This window comes from Octodon degus, unplaced genomic scaffold (assembly GCF_000260255.1).
Source record: "Octodon degus isolate 3935 unplaced genomic scaffold, OctDeg1.0 scaffold00003, whole genome shotgun sequence".
In the NCBI taxonomy this organism is placed as follows: domain Eukaryota; kingdom Metazoa; phylum Chordata; class Mammalia; order Rodentia; family Octodontidae; genus Octodon; species Octodon degus.
Genome location: NW_004524579.1, coordinates 12671924 through 12686447, shown reverse-complemented (window position 1 = coordinate 12686447; position 14524 = coordinate 12671924). Strand labels below are relative to the sequence as shown.

The 14524-nt window shown below is 43.8% G+C and overlaps 1 protein-coding gene across 1 annotated transcript in view; it reads right to left on the bottom strand.

Moving 5' to 3' along the window:
- Window positions 1–14524, bottom strand: part of Fhod3 (formin homology 2 domain containing 3) — a 514361-nt gene that overhangs the window by 60033 nt on the left and 439804 nt on the right. Inside the window, exon 18 of the mRNA XM_023714409.1 lies at window positions 5159–5434. Within this exon, the coding sequence (XP_023570177.1) occupies window positions 5159–5434 (276 nt within the window). The remainder of the gene's footprint in view (window positions 1–5158; window positions 5435–14524) is intronic.

Genomic DNA, 14524 nt, shown 5'->3' with positions numbered 1-14524 from the left:
CAAATCAGAAGAGACCTTCCAGAGCTCTACTCTAGCTACATTTCATCATCTACACGTGAACCCCAGGACAGGGCCTCTCTTCTGTGACTGTCTACCAACCATCCCTCTCAGCAAAGCTCTGCCACTCCAGGGGTGCATTTGGAAACCACTGGAGTGGTTCTGTCCTACATCCCTTGGCCCCATTCCATTAGATCCTTCAGGCATAAAAATTATACAGTTTCTCCAATCTTAATAAGCAGACTCTCTTGACCCTACTTACACCTCCAAACCCATCACCCAATAATTCTCTTTTCCTTTATGGGAAAGCTGTTTGTAAGAGTTATTTTGCTCAATGCCTCTAATTTCTCTCTATTCTTTCTAGAACACAGTCAAATGGAATGTTTTCTCTCACCTCCCCACAAAGCTCCTTATTTCCATAACACTAACTTTCCCCTGGCCAGAGTCAAACTATCACTTCACCATCCTCCACACATCCCGTTTCACACAGTCCTCCCAGGACACAACACTCTGCTGGCCTGTTTCTTCTTTCCTGGCTCCTCCTTCCTAGTCTCTAACATTTATACATTCTTGGACCTTTCTTCTCCATCTACTCTGGGAGCATCACCTTACCTAGCCTTGCCCCTCACCAAAGCTGCTTCTCCTACATTTGTTTGCTAGCTCATATAGGGCAATGTTGTCTACTTTGCTGACAATTCTAAAAACCCCAGAATCATCCTTGCCTCCTGTATTTTTATCCTCCACACCCAGCGTAGCAAGGCACCTGCTGCCTAAACCTTCATGTTATAGGTAGAACCCAGCCACTTTTCTCATCTGCTCCACTGCCATAACCCACGACTGAGCGCGCACAGCCCTGAAAACAAAGAGCAAAATGCTTCAGGACAGAAGATTGCAAGCCAGTGGTGAGTCTATCTCTAAGGCCTTTCTCTGTCTCTATTTCCTGGGACTGTGGGCTCTTACTTTGGCAACAGGAAAAAGAACATATTTCAGGTAATTCTCCTTTTTAAAAAATGCTTTCTTTCTTGCTTATTCTCTTCATTTATATCTTCTTTTATCATTTATCATTTATAGTATCTCCTTTTGCCCTTAATAATTTCCTTTGCTCCAAAATCTGATATTAATATAATTACTATTTTTCTTTGATTAATGTTCACATATTATATTTTCCCAACCATTAACTCTCAACCTATGTCTTTATGCTTATAATTTTTTGGTTTGCTTTTAATCCACTTTATCTTATCTTTTTAACTGCTGAAATGTTAGAACTCAAGTCTGCCATTCATTTTATTTTATCTCTTTGGTTCAGTTTCTGTTTCTACTTTTTTCATCTCCTGTTGGTTACTTGAACATTTTTTAGAAATTTATATTGCTTTTTTCAGGTTTTTTAAGTGTATGAGTTTCTATAGTTTTTTTTCGTGGTTGATGTAGGTATTATAATATACACACTAACTCAACACAGTCTATTACTACTGCTGTTTTACCACTTCTATTTAGTTCCTTTTATCCTCCACATTTTTAAAATAAAATTATCTGAAGTACTTATTTCTTCTGTATACAGGGAGCATTGTATTATAATTTTCATTTCTATCTTCAAATACAATTTCAGAAACCTCTGAGGAAAAAGTCTTTTATTTACACCTGTTTCTACCCCTTCTGTTGTGTTTTCTTCCTAATGCTCCAAGATTGGTCTCATTTCCCTTCTGTTCAGAGAACATCCTACTGCCATTCTTTTAGGGGTAGGTGTGCTGGTGACAAATTTCCCTAGATCTTATTCATCTGAGGGTATCTTACTTTTCCTTTACTCTCAAGGGACCTATTTGCTGGGTATAAAATTCATCATTGACTGTGTCCTTTTCTCCCTGCATAGGTTCCATGCTCCTTCCTGCTGGTCTCGAAGTCCTCTGAGTTGCAGAGGAACTATCAGTGTCACATGAATTGGTGTCCCTGACTGGCAATACATTTCTTTGTAGTGTCTTTTAAAAATTTTGTTTTCTCTTAGTCTTTAGTTTTCAGAAACTTATCATTTGTCCTCGTGTGGATATCTTTGAATTTGTTCTTCTTGGGGTTTACTTAGCTACTGAAATCTGTAGGATTATGTCTTTTGATAAGTTTAGGGGCTTTTGGCTGCTATTCCTTCACACACTTTTTTCAGCCCTGTGCCCTCTCTCCTCTGCTCCTTATACTGCAGAGATGCAGCTCCTAGAGCTCTGCTTACAGTCACACAGATCTTTGGGTCACTAGAAGGTTCTTAAGTCATTCTTTTCAACCTACTTCTCTGTTACACAGATTTAGTAATTCCTACTGCTCTGTTTTTGAGTTTGCTAATAATTTTCTTTGCTTTCTACAACCTATGAAGGCTGGCACAGCAAGATTTTTATTTTGGTTTATATATTTTTCAGTTCTATAATATCTGTGTTTTAAAAATATATTGTATTGCTTTACTAAAATATTTTTTCAATATTGATAGATTATAATGATGGCTGCTTCAAATCCATATCACACAGTTCTGACATATGGAAAACTGTAGAGTTGGTATTTTTGGATTATTTTTCCCATTCAGGTACAATTGCCCAAGTACTTGTTATGATGAATAATTTTTAATCATATCCTGGACATTTCAGATATCATGTTAGATTCTGCATCCTATTTGCCTTTTTCTTTAGCAAGCAGTCACCCTTCTAGGTACTCACTATAGGTGGAGGCAGATGTTTAGCTCCCTGATGTATGACACTGTCACCGCTCCAGCGAGAGTACCAACTCACACTGCCTCATTACAGATTAGGAGGATAAAAGTCTAGTCCCCACTGCCTCTGGACAACTGGGGCCTTCTGGAGACCATGAGCCACTGACTCATGTTGAATTACCACCTTCAAATAGAAGTAGAGATTCAGTTCCCCACAGTCCCACGTGACACTGAGCTGGGAAGAGCACACAGCAGACTCCACTGTAATTACGAATTTTATCTTCTTTATGCCATGTGGGGATGGAGGTCCACTCAGCTGGCCACGGGAAGGGGCCACATACCTCTTTATTCACTTACTCACTGGTGATTTGTGAGACCTTATTCCTCTCTTGGCACACAGCTAAGAAGTGAGGACTCACAATGAATAAGACAGATAGCCCTACCATCATAAGGCTGACATTTAAGCATCAACACAGGAAAGTTACACAAGTATTATAACAAAATGCAAAGAAAGCTTTGATGAAGCCTCTCACACTAATACTGTGAAGTAGAACATGTGAAACAATGAAAAAAGCACCACCCAGGTGGAATCAGATGAGTCTCTTTGAAGCCCTACATATGCCTTCTTGGTAATAGACACAGACATTAGAAATAAGATGGAGAGTTAGTTTAATTGTCACAGCGTGCCTTTGTGATTTAGTTGAAAACATTTTGAAAAGCAAAAGCTTTTCGGAGCTCCCCTGACTTAGCTATTGAAGGTGCCTGTGAGCAGTGAGATTTTTTTTTTTTTAGGAGCTAATAATCCACAGCAAATAAACAGGGCCAAATCTCTTCACAACACTGGAGTGAAGCAGTAAAATCACTGTGAAGCCCTGATTCCTGAGTCTGTAAACTTGGACACCACTCATGTTTGACAGAAAGTCAATGGTCCTTCACAAGTCTCCATTTTTGGAAAGTTGTACTTATTTGGAAGAATAGTGTGCAATTGGATCCAGGAAAGTTCTGTTCCTTGTCTTATTTCCACTAATCCAGCTCGCTGATATGTTTTAGTCTCTAAATGATGATAATTCTTAAAGCTCTTTAAAATCCACAAAACAAACAGTTGAGACCAAACTGATCAAGTAGACTTGCCTTACACCCTATACTATAACCATAATTCTACCAAAGTGGGAATAACACTAGCAGAATTTGGGAGACTAACTATAATCTGACTTTAAAAGAAATTAATTCAATATCAGTTTATGTGCTTTTCACATACATCTTCCATCACAGACACAGGATTTTCAGTGCCATACTTCCTAAGATATAAACTAATAAAGACATTCAGTCCTTCGTTATAGTGGCTAGTAATAAAAAATATACAATCTGGTAGTATATCCTAACTGAGAAAAACTAAAATAAAAGTAACTATTTTAGATCAAGCTGTTGATTGGTCAAGGCTAATGCATTGTCTTATTCATTCATTCTATTTTTATTCATCTGTCTATGAAACAGAGACAAGATGTTTTTCCATGTGGAAACCATCAGGCTAAGCATGGGTCATGGCACCAGCTAGCAAGTCCTCATGAGGCCTTGGACTTCAGTGTGTGCCCACTGTCTGTAGCTTAAAGCAGGCTTGCCCATAAGCCAGGACTCTAGTGGTAATGAGTGGCAGCTGAGGGAGGCAGCCCTGTCCACACAAACAGGACACGTCATGGGGGGGCTAAATCAAACACTGTGGTGTTGCAGGTTGTGCAAATTATTTTCAGTTTCCATAACCTTAAGGGGCATCTCCCTAATCCCTCGTGAGGCCTTTGTGAGCTAAACCTACAATCCCGCTTTCTACTTGGTCCCTAACCATAAAGTGCTTGCTCACAGGTAAACTGAAAGACTCTGGTGTAATACTGAAAGGATACATTTCCACCAAGAAAAGCATGCTGCACTACAGAGTAGCGCAGAGAAATTAGCCTTGCTTTTGATATTAAAGAAAAGAGTGGTAAAAGTGTAAAATAGAAAATGATTTAAATTCTGTACATTCCAGTTTAGTATATCAATCTGACTTCAACATATAGGGAAATAGAACATTTTAGAAGTAGTCATCCAATTTAGTTAATAAATCTATTCTGGTCTAAAAGGTTCAGTTATCATGTTCTAACACACTTCATTAAAAAAAATTGAAGGGAGTATATGACTACATGATATGTCTTTAAGCTTGCAGCAAAAACTGAAAATGGCTACATTTACTATAAACAACAAAACACATAGAGCAAAATGAAGAATTTGGGGGTTCACTCCTCGAGGAAGTCCTCATTAGCTGACCCCTTCTGGGAGACACAACAGCACGGCGGAGGTTTGGGGCAGCCTCTCTATGGGGCAGCAGGTTGGGGGCAACACTGCTTCCTTCTGTCTCAATGGGTCACCTTGGAGGCCATTTCTGAACGGGACAGGCACTAAAGCCCTGTGTTCCTGGATTGTGCTCAGGAGAAAGGGGTTATTTACCAGCTGCCTTGTCCCTGGAGAGCTTATCCTCCTTCTCCTCCCTCTCCAATGTGCTACTGGAGGATGAGATGCTGGAGGCGGAGCAGTTGTCCCTCTCGTTCACCTCTTCGTTCTGCCTCTCCTTCTCACTGAGGGGAAGTCTCTCTTCTGGCTCTTGTTCCAGGCCCCGCTCCCCTTCTCTTTCCGCTCGTCCTTGTGCACAGGCTATGTTCTGGTCGGCTTCATGGGCAGCCTGTCCTGCCTCAGCGTCTGTCTCAGGATCCTGGGCACTTACTGCTGGAAATAAGAGTAAAGGGGACACTGACATCAGTCTTCCCAAGCGTCATCAAAAATGTGAAAATGAACGTGAGGGTACTTTCTCTGTGTTGCTCTGCAGTGGGCAGAAGCCTAAACACAGGGCATTTGCTGTAGCACCACCTCTCACTTGCTCAGCTCCAGCCAAAGGGGAAGGGGAAGGAGGTCCTTGCACCACAGCCCGTACAAAGCAGGCGGCACTGAAGTGCCCAGCAAACAACAGGCAACAAAAGCCTCTCTTTTTAAATAATTTTTTTAAACATTTATTTATTTATTTATTTATTTATTTATTTATTTATTTATTTATTGTGTGTGGCCAGCTCAGCCCACCAGGGGGCGGGGCTGGCTGGCATGTGGTGCTGGGGGATTGAACCCCGGTCCCTGTGCTTTGCCAAGCTTGTTCCAAGTAGGTGCTTTAGACCACTGAGCCATCTCGCCAGCCCCAAAATGCAGAAGGTTTTTTTTTTTTTTTTTTTTTTTTTTTTTGTAGCTCCCCATTGACCTGCAGCAGCGCTGGTCTGGGTTGCCTTGAGTATGTGGGAATGGAACCACCCCTCAAAGAAACTAACTGCCTCCTTTTAAGCAGGCACTTAAACAACTGAGCTAATGGGCGGGCCCCCAAAAGCCTCTCTTAAGAGTGCACCTGTACTGGCAAAGTGAAGAAACCTCACCCTTACAGGCCTGGGACTGCGGCACTCTGTGAAATTAGACAGAAGTCCACCCAACTTCTGATTCACAAGTTCAATTTCAGTATCTAATGCTAGAAATTGCTCAGGACTTCAAAAGAGATCTGTGCTTGCAGGGCACAGCTATAGTGCTTTGCAGGAGGCAAGTGAGGCCTATCTTGTTGGCCTATTTGAAGATGCCAACTTGTGTGTCACCCATGTCATACGTGAGACAATTATACTAAAAGGTATCCTGCTAGCATGGGGTGAAGAGGAGAACATGCTTCACAGTCCGCTGTGGTGGGAAGCACTTCATTCTCAATTTTTTTTCCTCTTCTTCCTGTTATTGGCAGCTCCAAATGTAAAATATTTTATTTCCATGGGTTCCAAAGGTACCTAAGTACAGACTGCAAGTGGAAAATGGGACCAGAGGTCAGGTACTGGCAGTTTTTCCATTTTCATTAGTGTACTTTTAGTCTTCATATGTGAATATAAAGTGTTAATACAAGTTAAAATGTTTTAGTGAACAAGTTTTGGCAGTTTAACATTGTAACAATTATAAATAAACCTGTTAAATTTTTCTGGACAATTCCAGCATTCAGATTTTTTAAAAACAAGTAAATTTCTTATGGTGTAGCAACTAAATGTCCTTTGTGGCATTTTTTATCATACAGTAGGTTCCAGCTAGCCACTATCCTTTTCTGAATGGTCTTATATGCTAGCACATTTTCAATACTGTCTTTCTGTGATGTTCCTGTAAGTTTGCTATTAAAATATATGAAACTATTTAAAAAGCCTAAAAATGGCCCCCAAGATTCCTGCTCCTCAGCTATTCAGTTGAATACTGATGTGAAGGGGATGGCACGAAAGTCCTAAGTCAGCTGACTCTAAATATCCAGATTAACCAGGGAGGCCCAATGCAGTCTGCTGAACCTTTTATAATCAGAGTTTTACAATCAGCAGCAGCAAAGGAAATAGGAGAGATGACAAGCGTGAGAAGGATCCCACATATCCTGCAGGCTTTAAGATGGAGTGGGACATTAAACAGGAATGTGGGGGGCCTCTGGTAGCTAAGAACAAATCCTGGCTGCCAGCCAGCCAGGAATAGGGACCTCAGCTCTAAAAATGCAAGGCATTGGGTTCTGCCAATACCTGGGCTAAGCCTGGAGGCAGACTCTTCCCAGGGCCTCCTATCAGAGTCCAGCCTACCACAAGCTTGGTTCCAGCCTCCTGGCAGCGAGGGCCAAGAATTGTGTTGGGCCACACTAGAGCTCTGAAAAGGGCAAGCATGAGACAATGAAGAGGAGCTGCTTTCTGTCCCCATGCCTGCAGTCACTTATTATGCAGTAAGAGAAAACCAACACGTGATCCTTTTGCTACATCAGGGAATGAGTAAGCAAACACACAGTGAATCCAGCTGACAAGTAGTCTAATGCTTTGTAAAGTCAATGGCTAAACTAATAAAAATCCCATCAACTTTCATTTGAGATATGTTTTCTCAATGCAAACTTAGTCCTTGATTTTGAAACCTAAAAGACTCCCTCAGTGGCATAGGACTCATCTGTAAATCTTTCAAGGTTGAAGACTAGATCCTCATTCCTAGCAGAAATGCTCCTGCTCTCATTTGTGTGCTGCTATGTGGAGCAGGGATATGATGCTTCCCGGATTCCACATGTGTTTGCTGAGCAAAGATCTCAGTTGGGAGCTGTGGATGGACAGCCAAGTGACTGAGAATTCAAAAACTGGGACCCAACTGCCCCATGTACATGTATGGGCCAGATGAGGATGGGTTACTCCTGAGGGCATTCTCTGGGTACAGGGCCACTGCTGGAATCCTACCAGTATGCCCCAAGAGCCTGTGCTCAAGGCAGACACCACGTGGAATAACAAAGACAGGATCCACATGGGGCAGGAGCCACAAGAAGAGACCCACTGAGACCCCATGCTGTCTTCATGGAGGCATCCATCCCACTAGCCCGAGTGGTGATTGCTGGCCATAGCGTATGTGGCACCCTTCAGTGAGCCAGAAGGAAAACTAGGGCCTCACTAGGGCCCAGCTGCCCTCGGCTTTGCAGCAAGAAGTCATTTATCCAGGACTCATTGGAGTAGCACCTCTGCCTCTTCGTGTGTGCGTTCAACAGTCCGTGAGGCAGGGACCCACTAGGGAAGGAAGCAGTGAAGAGGATGCAATGTAGCCTTTCCTGTCATTCCTGCAGAGTTTCCAAGCACTGTGGGAATCCTACGGTGCCCTCTGGGTAGGAACTGGGGTGGAAGAGTGAGGGCTGCTCTATCTGGGGTTTGATGTCACCTGTGCCGCTTTTGCTGTGGACCTGGGCCTAACACAGGAACTTGCTTCTCAAGAGTGTTGGGGGAGTAGGGCAGGCAGCAAGGGTCTTCTGCTGTCTAGAAGTTGTCCCTGGAGCACAGATTTCAGAAACAGGTGATATGAGGGCATACTCTCTAGATGTGCTGGCTGGCAGTAGCAGCAGGAAGACAAGGGGCACACCACTCACCATGAGCCTAGATTCCTCAGAACAGCAGGCCATACACATGCATAAGCAAAAACTGGACTACAAAATGGGAAAGATAGAACATGCCTTTCAGAAAAATCCCCTTTGGTATGAAAGAATTTTTATGGTAGTTGTTTTTTTTTTTTTTTTTTTCATTTGATAACAGAGTATTTAGCAAAGAGATACAAAACCCAAATGGTTTTACAAGCACGGCAAAAGCTAGCTTTAGCAATGATGGTGTTACCATCTGGTTGACAGAAAGCATATGTGTTTGCACACCCTTACTTCAGAATAGCCACATCAAAACGAACATGTGATCCCCACATCCCAACATGTGGCATGCAGTTGAGATTTCACTGGCAAGCATCTGGGGAACACTGGTCAGGGGCCTCCCTGGTGGCACTGTCGCTGTCAGGGACAGTCAGGTCCTCAACGTCCTCTAGAGCTTGAGCAGGCAGTCAGGAGGATCTGAGATTGACAGCTGCTTGATTTCAGTCTCCATGGACCGATTGCTGTGTCTCCTTCCACTTAACACTTTGGACTTAGGCAGCGACTTGGTGCCCTGACTGGCCAAGGCGTTGCCTAGATAGGTGTGGTAAGGGACATGCAAGCACTCAAAAAACCATATACTCTTGGAGGGGAACAGTGTAATTTCACCCCAATATACTAGTGCCTAACTTCATGGAGTTAGACAAGTAGATGTGTGATTCCCAACATTGAGGCAATTTCTTTTTCTCATGATTAGCCATAAGAGTAACCTCGAAAACTCAGTGTCTGTAGGGTTTGACCATAACACTGTGACCTGTGAGATTGTCCTAATGATGAGCAAGTCAAACACTACTCATACATATTCAAGTCAAGCAAAACAAGCAAAGATTGAGAATGAAGGTGATAAAAGGAACACACACAGATAGGGCCTTGTTTCTGAGTGGCTCTGTGCTAAGGCAGCATTACAACCTCACAGGTATCCGTGCTTTTAGAGAGCTCACCTCATGGCTAGGGACATAGTACCTGAAGCCCCATCTAGAGGGGTCACAGTAGTGTAGGTGGGGAGGGCACTAATCACAGTGACAGGGAACAGAGAGAGAAAGCAGTGAGGCCCCAGGGTAGAACACTTCTCTGAGTCCTTGTCTTAAATCAAACCCAAGGATAAGGGTGAAAGGACCCAGGCCATGTCTAACCACTTTCACATGTGAGCCCACAGAGTCCTGAGGCCAGCACTGACTCACAAAGTTCTTGTCAATTGGAAGCACCCTGGATGGCCCCAAGACTCAGCAGCAAGTTCTAGAATGTTTTTCCACCCATTTCCCCTTCTCTTTCATCAGGACCTCCCTTGCTGGCACTCCTCCCACCACCCTCCAGCATAGGCGCAAGCATTCCTTTTGAGTTGTTGTAAGTCAGGCCTGCTGCCCTGTGGACAGATACTGGAAAAGGATCACCTACCCTCAGAACCCACAGGAAATAGTAGGAATCATGTAGTCTGTAGTCTAACTGGAGCTAAGTTCTTAGTCAACAATTAGGGGTGAAAACAAGGTTTACAACTCCCAGCTGCAACTAGTCCCAGCAGCTCATGCGCGTCTGTCTGGCCCAACAGTGGTGTCAGTGGTGACACGGTGACGCACCAGGCGGACTTGGCTCTGGCATCATGGAGGCTGCAGATGGCAGAGAGAAAAGATCCTGGGCAATCTGCCATGGCCACTAGATGGCTGAGGCAGGCAGGTGAGCCCTACCTCCAATGGGCACAGGGAAAGCCCAGCCTATGTCTCAGCTCCCATCAGACACAATAAAAAAAATGTAACAAATGTTCTGAGATCTAAAGCACGGTGTCCTAACAAGGTGAGGCAAGGGCCTGTCACAAGGCCTGGGCCTATGATCTGTCATAAGACTCTAAGGCAAAAGGACATTTAAACAGAGTCTGCAAATAGGAGAAGGAGTTAAAGGACAGGAATAAAAATGGCCATGAGAATGTCCCTGGCAGAGGGAAAAGAATCCAGAACCCTGGAGCACACAGGTGAAGAGGAAGTGAAAGATGTCTGGTGCGGCCAGAGCTTAGGGAGCCAAGGGAATAGGACAGTGTCTTGGACTCTGACAGGGGCCTTGTGTGTTAAGATAAGGGTCAGGAATTTTATCCTTGAATGTGCCAACAACCTATAGGTTAGCACCAGTCATTGTGAAATAAACAACCTAGGAGGACGACCCCACAGACAGAGACAGGAGGAAGAAGAAGAGCAAATGAAAGCCAGCCAGAGCAGCTCAAGAGAAGAGAACAAGAAAAACATGGATAAGGGATGAAGGCCCTGGACACCACTGGGAAGGTCAGCAATGGGGAGGGTCACATTCCAGGGGAACATGAATGGTCACTGTGCATTTCACATGAGCTGTCCTCTGAAATCCTTCCTTCCTCTCATGGAAGGCTCTATGATGACCCTCAGAAAGGCCAGGTCAGCAGAGAACAGCCAAGGCTCATGCCAGAGTGGTCAGGCATCCCCTCCCTACCATATGTTTTTAAGGACCTGACAGTAGCATCTCCCTCAGGCAGGCTCAGGAGTGATCAAATGAACAAAACCTGTAGGACAGGAGCCACCAGGGGCCCCGGGCTTGTCTACAACCTCCTCAGAGGGAAGGAGGACTGTGTTGTGCTGGAGAGAGGGAAACTGAGGAAGGATGCGGGCCAGTGTCCAGCAGACCTTCTCTCAGTGGGGTGTGAGTGTGGAATTGGGAGGAGGACATGGTAAGGAGGGCCTGGCATCACTGCAGGAGACCAAATCCAGAATCTGCCTTCCTGGACCACAGCCTGAGAGTGCAGCCAGATGGGCTCAGCATTGCCAGAATGTACTTAGCAAAGATCAGAAACATGCATGGCCTGAGCAGCACTGACCTGATTGAAAAGGCTTTAAACTAGATTTTTCAGGTTGGGGAGAAGAATATAAGGGAGGCAGGGACAAATCAAAATTAAACTAATTAAAAAGATATGGGACCAGATTACGCAAAGTAGAAGAAATAATAGGAAGGAGGAAATCAGGTTGTCACTACTCCCTAGGAAAGGACCCAGAGCCAAAAGGCAGCCCCTGAAAGTAAGTATTCATCTCAGGAAAGATATTGTGGGAGTAAAAAGGGCTCAGAGAAAGAGGTAGCCAGGAAGGAGAAGCCTTGTGGATGCCAACCAGCTCCTCTCCAGTCCAAAGGTAGCTGGGGAAGATAGCACATTTCACTCTTGGTCTCTCCAGAAGCCCAGTACCACATTCTCAATTGGTCTCTAAAACCATGCAGGATGGCAAGGGTCCTACTCGGCCCTGCATAAAGTAAAAATGAGTTACTATACATTGAGTCCCTTTTCTACCCTGGAGTTATGCTAGGAATCATATTACATCATCCTGTTTGGTTTATATATGAACCAAATATATATTATAAAGGACTGATGTTCTCACGTGGCAAATGGGGATGCATATTCAGAGAGGACAAGCAACATCTAGGGCTGCACAGCAGGCTGGATACACTTCCCTAGGGAGGAGGCCTAAGAGATGGGAACAACGCTTTCTGCTTCTGCCAACTGCTTTCTTGGTGTGCTTTGCCACCTGTGATAGTTCTGTTTCCTGACCTCCACACACAGTCCCACAGAACCTGTCAGTTGCCCTCTGAATACATGCTACCCACTTCTGGCACTGCCTCACCCCAAGCAAGCATATGACATAGCTGCAACTGGCACCCAGACTGGCCTGCCTGGAGGCCCTAGCTCTTAATCACACTGTTGCACTCTTGGTGGGCAATGTAAGCGACGGAGCAAAACTACAAATTATTCAGCAACATACGGTGGCATGGCTGTTCCAGGTCTGCTCTCTTCAATGTCCCTGACAGCTGAGTCCAGCATGTCCAGTCCAAAGATAGCTGGGGAAAACATTAGGTTTGGACTGGGATTTCCCGTGGTGCAACTCCTCTTCGAAGAAATAAATTTTTGATAGAAAAATCTAAACTTAATAAGTCTTTGGGTGGCTTCAGTGGGTTTTAGTCTACATTGGTGTCATGATGACTTTGCCAGTACTTGGCTTTCTGGCAGGTCTTACAAAACTAAGGGCTGGGCCCGCCAGCTGTATGATAGTTACTCCAAACTGTGTAGGTTCCAGGGACCTCCCTGGTTCAGAGCTAATAACTAACACCATCAGCCTTAAACTCATGGTTTAATCACATACATCTGAGAAAGGTCCCAAGAGAAAAAAACTCACAACTTTGAAGATTCTTCAGACTTTGTCTTTGGTGTGGGGCCAGGTCTTGCTAAGCTGCTAAGATTTATCTTTAGCAGGCTTTCTCAGCCTTGGTTCCATGGGCATTTGGGGCCCAATGATTCCTTGTTGTGGGGCTGTCCTGTGCTTTGTAGGATGTTTCGTATGCACTCCCATCTGTCTCCCACTATTGTGATAACACAAAGATGTTTCCAGATGCTGCCACATGTCCCAGAGAATAAAATTATCCCTGATTGAAAATTTCTGCTCATAGCATTAGTTTCATTAGGATGAATACAAACTCAGCTGCTCAGACTTGTTACCACCTAAAAACTACTGACTCAGCAAGTAAATGACTGCCTTCCAAACCAAGTCCAGCCTTGTCTTCAAATGTTAGACTGCCCAAACAGGTTCAGGTCTAAGCTACCTTTTGAGTCCCTTGGGAGGTGACACTTTATAAGTCCTATAACCACTCTCCATAGTTGCAACAACCAAGGTTTTCAATTAGTGTGAGTGGATTCCCTAAGAAGTCTGGGCTTGCATTCAGGGGTCATGGTAAACCCAAGTCCAAATATGTAAACTTCAAAACCATAGTTGATGCCACATATTATTTATGCTACAAGAGGCAAATGGGAATCAGGAATGTCTCAAGGAAAAACAAAACAACAAAACAAAAAGATCTATGTCTTTCATGTCATGCTTACTCAGGGACGTGCACTTGAGTTGGGCATTGGACAGGATTATAATCACTATTATAATTTCACCCTCTACCCCCATCCTTCGGATTATGCTCTGATTGAGTTCACTTAGGCAAATGTGTGTGGCAAAACTCCACTGCAGTTTCCATATAGAAGAAAAAAGCAGCAGCAAATTATTGTGATCTTGGAAATGTACATATTCTACTTTACACCATGAACAGAAAGTGAAGAGCAGCTTAAGGTGACTGGTTCATTTATTGCAGCATCATTATCTTCAAACCAAATCCTAAGTTTCAAAATACCAATCTTACGTTATAAAGACTTCCATGGGACTTATTTAAATATCTTTCCCAAAGCCAGACGGGTCTTGTTTTGGTTCACACATGTCAAACAGGATCAACTATAGTCCTCATCTGTCTTTGGGGGCCCAAGAAAATGGGCACAGTACCTGCGCTAAAGGCAGGACAAAGAGGAAGAGAGATCCTTCTTCATGAATAAAGACACTGTCCAATTCCAGATTTGCAAGAGGCTCTCTAGCTGTTATCAGGCCTCAGAAACATCAGTGACATCAAAAGAATATGCAAATATGAAAATGGATAGTCCAAAAATTTTACCTAGTAAATAAATTGATAAGAGCTTGAGTTTTTTGATCAGCTTATTTTTTGGCTTAGCCAGAAGCAGTTTTGAATAGTTGTGACCAAAAGCAAACCGCATTCATTTGATAAATATTAATTGAGCTTAGCAAGTGCTGAACACTTTGCTATGACACAAGGAATTGAGATGTGCAAAAATATCATCCCTAAGGTATTTTCCAGGCTAATATTTTTATTAAGGTATAGCCAAGACACCCACCATAGCACCAAAGCAAGTAATAGCTAAAGAAAATATTGGGAGTTTCCTGCTACCCTGCGCCGGCGGGACCAGTCCCAGCCCAGGCGCAGCGTGGGCCGGACCCTCTCCCAGCCCCTCGGGCCGCCCCCCA